The 10,441-nt window shown below is 49.9% G+C and overlaps 1 protein-coding gene across 1 annotated transcript in view; it reads left to right on the top strand.

Annotated features, from left to right (window-relative positions):
• LOC311102607 (myelin transcription factor 1-like protein) overlaps positions 1-10,441 on the top strand; it is a gene marked incomplete at both ends in the record, with an annotated part of 591,893 nt that overhangs the window by 575,288 nt on the left and 6,164 nt on the right. The window contains 7 exons of the mRNA XM_084143976.1: positions 8-30; positions 665-727; positions 1,241-1,309; positions 1,623-1,685; positions 1,821-1,904; positions 9,889-10,110; positions 10,314-10,408. Coding sequence (XP_084000102.1) covers positions 8-30; positions 665-727; positions 1,241-1,309; positions 1,623-1,685; positions 1,821-1,904; positions 9,889-10,110; positions 10,314-10,408 — 619 coding nt within the window. The remainder of the gene's footprint in view (positions 1-7; positions 31-664; positions 728-1,240; positions 1,310-1,622; positions 1,686-1,820; positions 1,905-9,888; positions 10,111-10,313; positions 10,409-10,441) is intronic.

Here is a 10,441-nt window from a genome sequence, read left to right as displayed (position 1 = left end):
GTGCAAGGAGAGCAAGAAGGATCTGATAACGTAAGACTGACCAGGAGGGATATGTGTGCATGTGTGTTACAGGAGGTTGGTGGCACCTTAATTAGGGAGGGTGGGCTCATGGAAATGGCTGAAGCAGAATGAGTGGAATGGTATCAAATACATCAAACACCATGGTTTCCATGTGTTTGTCATTCCATTCGCTTTGTTCCGGCCATTATGAGCCGTCCTCCCCTCAGCAGCCTCCTGTGGCTTGTGTGCCACCACTCCCCCCTGCTCCCATCTGCTTTTCTCCCCCTCCCTCTTTGCTTTCCCTTCTTTTTTGTCTCTGTTATTTTCCTTGGCTTCAAAGGAACCACCCACCTCTTCTCCTTTGCATGCTACATTTGCAGTGCACATTTCTGCCAGCTTTTCATTTGATCCACAGCTCTTCAGCCAGTGTATTGATGGCTTCTTATGCTTCTCTTATGTTGATGCTTTATCGTAATAAAACATCAGTACCTCTTCATGTTGCAGCTGCGGTCCAAAACAAACCATTTTTGCAGACAGTGAAGCTATAACTGGAAACAATGAAAAAACTAATCAGCCAACAAAAAAACATAAACAACTACCTTCTATTCTTTATTTTATGTTCCTCTCAGTTATGGTTTCATTGTGTCTATTTCTCTGGTGACAGATGCCCAACACCTGGGTGTGACGGGAGCGGTCACGTGACTGGCGATTACGTGTCACATAGAAGGTGTGACTTCATTTTCTCCTGGTGGAATAAGTCTCTTTGGATTTATTGTTTTCAGCTTACCTCGGACTAACCCTGTCAGACTAATGCAGCACATCTCTGTGTTGACCTTTTGAGTAGGATTACAGTTAACCTTTTGAGTCCAAGTGCAGTATCATCATGGTACACATAGGCCTACCAGATACCCAATAATTGTGTCAAGGAATCTACCCAATGAAATTGCAGAGCATTTAAACAAAACAACTGTGTTCTACACATGCTATCACCGAATGCAGTTGTTCAGAGAGTTAACACTTTTATTTACTGACCCTAAGTCCCCCCTGCACTCGCATCAAGGCTTTTCTTGCAATTCCAGTCTTGTAGTCAGTGTGTGTGTGTGTGTGTGTGTGTGTGTGTGTGTGTGTGTGTGTGTGTGTGTGTGCGTGCGTGTACAGTATGTGTCTCTGTCATCCTGTTTCAGCGGTGGGTCCTCTCTCTTGTTGGCCTCACTAACATCTGTCCTGATATATCTTTCAGTCTCTCTGGCTGTCCTTTAGCTGACAAAAGCATTCGAAGTATGATGGCCACCAACTCACAAGAGCTCAAGTAAGGCGTGATATGTTTCATTCTTATGTTTCTTTCCTCTTTTGTTGATATGAAAATGTATGCACTCACTAACTGTAAGTCGCTCTGGATAAGTGCGTCTGCTAAATGACTCAAATTTAAAATGTAAAATATATTGTAAAAAAGGTATCATGTATCAAACAGGTTTTAGTTCCTCAGACAAAACTAATACACTCTACTGACTGTTACAGTGAAATACATTATCGATGTGGTACAGAATGAGTGTGTTTTTTAGTGTGTCCATCAAGACCTGTTGATTACTGTAGGCCCTGATTCGCTGTGCTTTCTGTCCCAGGTGCCCGACACCGGGGTGCGATGGTTCTGGGCATAATACTGGCAACTACGCATCACACAGAAGGTAAATACACACACACACACACACTTGTCGTTCCTCACACAGGCAGTAGACTGGACACAGACCTCTCAGGCTGGGTCAGAGTCATTCTCTGTGTCTGTAATATTTGTCATTGATGTGGTTGCCTTTCCTCTGCAGTCTATCAGGGTGTCCGCGGGCCAGGAAGAGTGGGATCAAGATCACACACAGTAAAGAGGACAAGGAGGACCAAGAGCCCATCAGGTTAGCCTGCCATGAATGAGACGTGGTCTCCCAGTGTTTGAGTGTTCCCAAACACCTCTCAAAGACTCAGGGAACTACAGGGCTCACCCATTTTCTAGATGCCCTTAACCAATGACACTTGATTCCCTTAACTGACTCTTAGTGTTCTTAATGTTACGCCCCTGAAAAAGGGGAGAAATAATCACGAGAGTGATACGGTTATATTTCCTCACTGAGAACTTTAGTGTAATCATTTTACAAAAGTACCACATTTTACAGAACAACAGATCTACAGGAAATAGATAGTTTTGTAGGGTACAAGGCTTATTCAAGTCACAACAGCATTCACTGTAATTCACTGAAACATATATACATTTTTCAATATAACTGTCAAGCACAAAGTAGCTTTAGCTCAGTAAACCATAACTAAATGTATCAACAATGTCAATAAAGTGTTTGAAACACATTATACAAATAACACCGCAAAATATATTATTAACAACGTACATGTTCATTCACAATTAACATAAAATGGCAGCTACTCTCAGTACGAAGCTATTCTTCGCTGCAACCGAGCGGGGCTCCACTCACACACGCACATATTACACTCTGCAAACGTAACTCTAACTTACTCAAGATGTTACTAAAACACACCTTAAACACTCTTGACATGTTAGCAAGTTATTACATTTAAATTAACTCTGTTTTATATCAATAATATACCTGAAAAAGGGGAGAAATAATCACGAGAGTGATACGGTTATATTTCCTCACTGAGAACTTTAGTGTAATGAGGAAAAGACCGCGATTTCCCCGGGAACTTGGGTGGAGACCAGAGCAATCGATCTCAGGCTCATAGATTAAGAGCATTTAGTAGTTCACAGGTTAACACTTTTACCCTTAAATTAGGCACCACAAAATAAAGTAGTCAATATAACGTTTACGCATTCCTCTTTCAATTTTTACCCTTTGTACGCTTGACGGATTTTAACCTTTTAACATAATTATATGAATTTTATCAATCTCTATGAACTAGTACTGAATGCATGATCTTTTTAACCTTAGATATTTTAAGATCCTCACATACCATGAACTTACTGATACTTTTTAGTGTATTACAGGCTATGAGTACTTCCTTTAACCTGTCGCATTAACACAACATTTCCAAATGATTAGATTGAAACAGATCTAGGCAACCCACAGTCTACCATGGTTTTAGAAGGAGGGTTGTCCTGCATAGGGTTCTGCTGTGTATAGAGATACAGAGACCGCTAGCTTAGACAGAGATTGATCTGGATTCTACCTAAATCCTCTAATGGGCTTTTCTGGCCACAGCTCTGCACTCCCATCGATTTCTCTGTGGTGCTGAAAGGAAACCAACACCCTGGCCTGTCTGTGTGTCAGTCTGTCTGTCTCACACGGTCAGCCAAGCCAAAATAGGTTTTCCCACACATCTATCTGTCATGGGCCTCTCACTCCACCGGGTTACCACCTTAATTTTCTTCCACTCTGCTCACCACTCTCTCTACTCAGCCTAACTAGCTCCACCTGTCCCTGCTCTGCTCTGCTCTAATTACTCTGCCAGCTGCGCTGCATTACCCACTACCTCTCCCAGTATTTAAGGCCCTGTCTTTCAGCTCTCCGGTGTCAGATCGTCTGCAAAGCTCACACCCGGAACCTGTTTGCTCGCGCTTCTGGCTCACCCTGGTTTTGTGACCCCGGACCTGCCTGTTTTTTGGATACTCTTCTGCCTCAGGAGATCCAGACCTGCTTCTGCCATTACGACTCCTGACTACTCTTCAATCCCGGTAACTCTGACCAGCCTTCTGCCTTGCTACTACGTATTTTGGATTTCCCTTGAACTGTACTGCTGCCTGGTTTCATTCCGCCCTGTTGTGTCTGTGTCTCCCCCCCCCAGGACTTCTGGACCACCCACCACCGGCTTCATAGGACGCATCGCTGCCACTGGGGGGGGCACAGACCCAGCGCATTGGACGGGATCCCTGTTACCCCTGGAGCCTTCATTCACTCCCTACTTCCCTTTTCCCTTAAGTTTAATAAACTTTCTGGTGTGACGCAATTGTGGTCCTCTGGTCGTCTGTCTGATCCGTGACAGTACGATCTGACACTTATGGACTCAGCGCACACTTTCCCCGACATGGAAACCGATGAGCATGAGCAGCAGTTCCAGCAGCAGCAACAACAACTCGCCATGATCATTCAACTCCTCACCAACCTTACCCCAGCCAGTCTGCCCACCAGCCCAGCCCCCGAGTTACCTGCCCCGGTCATTGCAGCCGCTGCTCCGGAACCCAAGATTGGAAACCCCGAGCGGTTCAACGGCGATTCAACCCAGGTCCGGCCATTCCTGACTAGCTGCCGACTTCAGTTCTCCTTGCAGCCAAGGACCTTCGCCACGGAGGGGGCTAAAGTTGGGTATGCCATCACTCACCTGACGGGCCGAGCTCGACTCTGGGGAACAGCAGAGTTCGAACGTCAAACCCCCGCATGTGCAACCTTCGACCTGTTTGCTGAGGAGATGCTGAAGGTGTTTGACCTGGATTCACCCACCGCAGAGGCGTCTCGTGAACTGTTCAGTATTCGACAAGGCAGACGTACAGTCGCAGACCATTCCATCGACTTCCGAACCCTGGCTAGACGAAGTTCTTGGAACACACCATCGTTGGTGGACGCGTTCTTCCATAGTTTGGCTGACTATATCAAGGACGAGTTGGTCTCCCATGAACTGCCTTCCACTCTTGATGAAGCCATCGCACTGACTGTCAGGATCGACAGAAGGATACAGACCCGTCGTCGTGAGAGGGGGCGCCAAGGTCCACCTACTACCGGCATTCGGAGAGATCCGACTGGGCTCCTGTCATCTACTGCCACTCACCCAGGTCAGCTTGATCAGTCTGAGCCTATGGAGATTGGGCGAGCCTCCCTCACTCCTGCAGAGCGCCAGCGCCGCTTCACCTCAAACCTCTGCCTCTATTGTGGAGGTGATGGACATCGTGTGGTAACCTGCCCTTTAAAGGGCCGAAGCTCACCGGGCATAGGGGGAGTCCGGTTGAGTTCAATGACCATCCAGTCCTCCGACCGCAAACCCCTGCTGCAAGTTCACCTCCGCCTCTCTGACTCAACTCACACCCTGGCTGCTCTGGTGGATTCTGGCGCCGAAGCCAACATAATGGACATCAAGCTGGCACGCCAACTGGGACTGGAGAACCTCCGTTTGACACCTCCTATTCCTGCCCGGGCACTGGACGGACACTTACTCGGATCGGTCACTCATGTCACGGCCCCGGTCTCGATGGGTCTGTCCGGAAACCATCAAGAAACTATCCAGTTTCACCTGCTCCCCTCTCCAGGCCAACCCCTCATCCTGGGTTACCCATGGCTCCGCCGGCACAACCCTCAGCTCGACTGGGTGACCGGGGTGATCAGGGAGTGGGGAGAGGACTGCCACCGAACCTGCCTGCTTGCTGCCGCACTACCCCCTCGGCCAGTACCTACTAACTCCGCTCCTGACCTCTCCAATGTCCCAGAATGCTACCATGGTCTCAGAGAGGTGTTTAACAAAGCAAGAGCCACATCTCTGCCCCCTCACCGACCGTACGACTGTGCCATCGACCTCCTCCCTGGAACAGCTCCTCCAAAGGGTCGTCTTTATTCGTTGTCTGCTCCTGAAAGAAAGTCCATGGAGGACTACATCAATGGCTCTCTGTCCGCAGGATTAATCCGTTCATCTTCATCTCCTGCTGGTGCTGGCTTCTTCTTTGTGGGGAAGAAGGACGGATCTCTTCGCCCCTGCATCGACTACAGGGGACTCAACGACATCACAGTGAAAAACCGTTACCCTCTGCCTCTGCTCACCTCTGCTTTTGAGTTGCTCCAGGGGGCCACTGTTTTTACCAAGTTGGATCTCAGAAACGCTTACCACCTAGTGCGGATCCGGGAGGGAGATGAATGGAAAACCGCATTCAATACACCAACAGGCCACTACGAGTATCTGGTTATGCCTTTTGGCCTCACCAATGCTCCTGCTGTGTTCCAGGCTCTAGTGAATGATGTACTGCGGGACATGTTAAACAAGTTTGTCTTCGTTTACCTGGATGACATCCTAATCTACTCCAGAAACCTGTCGGAACACACCCGCCATGTCCAGCAAGTCCTTCATCGTCTTCTGGAGAATTCCCTCTACGCCAAGGCAGAGAAATGTGAGTTTCACGTCAAGACAGTGGCCTTCCTGGGGTACATAGTGGCAGAGGGAAGTATCCAAATGGATCCTGCCAAAGTATCAGCAGTCACTTCATGGCCAGTTCCGGAGAACAGAAAGAAGCTGCAACAGTTTCTGGGGTTTGCTAACTTCTATAGGAAGTTTATCCGGAACTACAGTACCGTTGCTGCCCCTCTCACTGCTCTAACCAGCACCAAGCAACCCTTCACCTGGACCCCAGCAGCCGACAAGGCCTTCAGTACCCTCAAGGTGAGGTTCACCTCCGCTCCCATCCTCCAGATGCCTGATGTGGACCGGCAATTCATTGTGGAGGTGGACGCCTCGGATGTGGGAGTTGGTGCTGTGATTTCTCAGTGGGCTGCGGAGGATAGGAAGCTCCATCCCTGTGCCTTTTTCTCACGTCGGTTGTCCCCCTCTGAGTGCAATTACGACATAGGGAACCGTGAGCTGCTGGCTGTGAAGCTTGCCTTGGAGGAGTGGCGTCACTGGCTGGAGGGGTCCACCATTCCATTTCTCGTTTGGACCGATCATAAGAACTTGGAGTACATCCGCACGGCCAAACGGTTGAACTCCAGGCAGTCCCGCTGGGCCCTGTTCTTCACCAGGTTTAATTTCACTCTGTCATACCGGCCTGGATCACGCAACACCAAGCCAGACGCCCTCTCCCGTCAATTCCAGAAGGATGACACCCCCTCCAAGGACCCTGTGTCGATTCTGCCAAGTCCCTGCATCGTTGCAGCTCTGACCTGGGCTGTTGAGGAACAGGTGCTGGAGGCTCTCCGTAACCAGCCAGGTCCCAGCACTTGCCCAGCTGACCGCCTTTTTGTCCCCGAAGACCTGAGGTCCCAGGTCGTTCAGTGGGGACATGACTCCCGCCTAGCTTGTCACCCTGGCTCCACCCGCACTTACAACCTGCTCGCCCAGAGGTTCTGGTGGCCCTCTCTGAGGAAGGATGTACGGGAATTCGTCCAAGCCTGCCCCATCTGCAACCAACACAAGTCGTCCTGCCAGCCCCCAGCCGGATTGCTGCAGCCCCTGCCTGTGCCCAGACGTCCCTGGTCTCACATCGCCCTTGACTTTGTCACGGGGCTGCCCCCTTCAAGTGGCATGACCGTCATTCTCACCATCGTTGACCGTTTCAGCAAGATGGCACACTTCATTCCCCTCCCCAAGCTCCCAACCGCCAAGGAGACCGCCCAGGTGGTCCTGGAACACGTCTTCCGGATCCACGGGCTGCCAAAGGATGTAGTTTCTGACCGTGGTCCACAATTCTCCTCCGCTTTTTGGAAGGAGTTCTGTCACCTGCTGGGAGCCACAGTCAGTCTGACTTCCGGATTCCATCCCCAATCCAATGGGCAGTCAGAGCGGGCTAATCAGGAGCTCGAGAAGGCACTGCGATGCATGACTTCACGCAACCCCCACTCCTGGTCGCAGCAATTGACATGGGTGGAGTACGCACACAATTCTCTGACCTGCTCTGCCATCGGTATGTCCCCTTTCCAATGTGTTTATGGATACCAGCCTCCTCTATTTGCCAGCCAGGAAGAGGAGGTTACTTGCCCATCTGCACTTGCTTTTGCCCGTCGATGTCGCCGCACCTGGTCACAAGCCCGAGCCACACTCCTCAGATCCGTTGCCAGCTACACTACCGGGGCCAACCGTCGGAGAATTCCTGCTCCCACCTACCATGTTGGTCAAAGGGTGTGGTTGTCATCGAAGAACCTGCCACTCAGGGTGGAGTCGCAGAAGCTGGCACCTCGGTTCATTGGCCCATTCCCTATCATAAGAGTGATTAGCCCAACTGCTGTCCGGCTCCAACTGCCTAATTCCCTGAGGGTGCACCCCACTTTCCATGTGTCTAAGATTAAGCCCATCCATGAGAGTCCGCTGGTCCCTGCTGCGCCTGGTCCTCCTCCTCCACGGCTCGTCGATGGTGGTCTGGTTTACACCGTCCGCCGCCTGCTTCGGTCCAGACGGAGGGGTAGGGGTCTCCAGTACCTCATTGACTGGGAGGGCTATGGACCTGAGGAAAGGACCTGGGTGCCAGCTAGTCGGATTGTGGATAGGACTCTCATCACCGCTTTCCACCAACGGCATCCTGATCAACCTGCAATCCGTAGGGGCCGCCCCAGAGGGGTCCCTAACCGTCCGGCCCGCTCGGCTTCCTGTCCTGTGCCTGATCCTGTCTCGGGACCTGTCCCATCTCCCGACCACGGCCCTCCGGCTTCCTCCGAGGATGAGGACGTTCACTCGGACCGTTCGGAGGAGTTCTAGCCCTCCTCCGGCTCCCCTCCTCCCGCCCGGCGTGGTGTTGCTCTTGGGACTTCTGGGGCCGTCCCTTGGGGGGGGGGTTCTGTCATGGGCCTCTCACTCCACCGGGTTACCACCTTAATTTTCTTCCACTCTGCTCACCACTCTCTCTACTCAGCCTAACTAGCTCCACCTGTCCCTGCTCTGCTCTGCTCTAATTACTCTGCCAGCTGCGCTGCATTACCCACTACCTCTCCCAGTATTTAAGGCCCTGTCTTTCAGCTCTCCGGTGTCAGATCGTCTGCAAAGCTCACACCCGGAACCTGTTTGCTCGCGCTTCTGGCTCACCCTGGTTTTGTGACCCCGGACCTGCCTGTTTTTTGGATACTCTTCTGCCTCAGGAGATCCAGACCTGCTTCTGCCATTACGACTCCTGACTACTCTTCAATCCCGGTAACTCTGACCAGCCTTCTGCCTTGCTACTACGTATTTTGGATTTCCCTTGAACTGTACTGCTGCCTGGTTTCATTCCGCCCTGTTGTGTCTGTGTCTCCCCCCCCCAGGACTTCTGGACCACCCACCACCGGCTTCATAGGACGCATCGCTGCCACTGGGGGGGGCACAGACCCAGCGCATTGGACGGGATCCCTGTTACCCCTGGAGCCTTCATTCACTCCCTACTTCCCTTTTCCCTTAAGTTTAATAAACTTTCTGGTGTGACGCAATTGTGGTCCTCTGGTCGTCTGTCTGATCCGTGACACTATCTCCACTAAAACAGCCCAAAATGAGCATTGGCTGGTGGAGGAAAGTTATTGGACTTAAAGTCAAACTTTTTTCTTTCTGAAAGCATTTGGAACTGTGTTGGGGTTTGGACCAGTTTTTTCTGCGTTATTTCAGGGAAGGGGAAAGAGATTCTGACTGTTTCTGGAAATAGAATAAGCCTGATAGATAGATTAACAAAACCAAGGGGAGTTATAACCATAATCCACTGGGGAAATATGATGTGTTGAAACATTTGCAGCTTCACTGGATCTGATTAGCCATAGTGCTGACTGCTGATTTAACATTGACTCACTTTAATCTGTGTCAGTGTGATAAACTGCCATAGGGACAGATTAGACCAGATCAGACCAGATTTAAGGTGTTTTTATTTATATTTAAATTGGAGGGATTATATATATATATATATATATATATATATATATATATATATATATAGATATAGATATAGATATATACTGTATTATCTCTCATTATGAATAATGGTACTCAAAACCCAAACAAAGCCATACTGCATTCAATTCTGTAATGATATTTCCATAAACGTAGGCACCCATGAAATAATATGTGGTCCAACTTTACATTACATAGACCATATGGCATTGCAATAACTATGTAATTACACAATTCTTCCTGACAATGTATCCTGATCAGGAAAAACTCTGGGCCCTTGTCAGAAAGAAACTCCAGTCCCTGGTTATTAGAATAACCAGAGCATCCCTCTGCCATCCACAGGTGTCCGGTCCCGGGCTGTGATGGTCAGGGTCACGTGACGGGGAAGTACGCGTCTCACCGCAGCGCATCGGGCTGCCCCCTAGCTGCCAAGCGACAGAAGGACGGCTACATGAACGGCTCCCAGTTCACATGGAAGGCTGGGAAGACAGACGGCATGTCCTGTCCCACCCCGGGCTGTGACGGCTCGGGCCACGTCAGTGGGAGCTTCCTCACGCATCGGAGGTGGGTCTGGGTCCTGCATCAATATCCCATAATGCATCCTCCCTTTATCCCTTCCCTGATGTAATCACTGATCTGACATGACGGGCTTTGTGAAAGCTATGTAGTGGACCCAATGCTTTCACCTATCCAGTCAGGTTGTGTGTGTGTGTCTAAATAAAATTTGTACTATTTGTGTGTAACTATTTTCTCGTCTGTTCCCCTAGCTTGTCAGGCTGTCCGCGTGCCACGTCTGCCATGAAAAAAGCCAGACTGTCTGGACTGTCAGAAATGCTAACGATAAAACAGCGCACCAGCAATGGTAATGACTGTCACACACACACAATGGAGCCAA

Source organism: Coregonus lavaretus (assembly GCF_964263955.1).
Source record: "Coregonus lavaretus genome assembly, chromosome: 27".
NCBI classification, from domain to species: domain Eukaryota; kingdom Metazoa; phylum Chordata; class Actinopteri; order Salmoniformes; family Salmonidae; genus Coregonus; species Coregonus lavaretus.
This window is presented reverse-complemented; position numbering and strand designations above follow the sequence as displayed.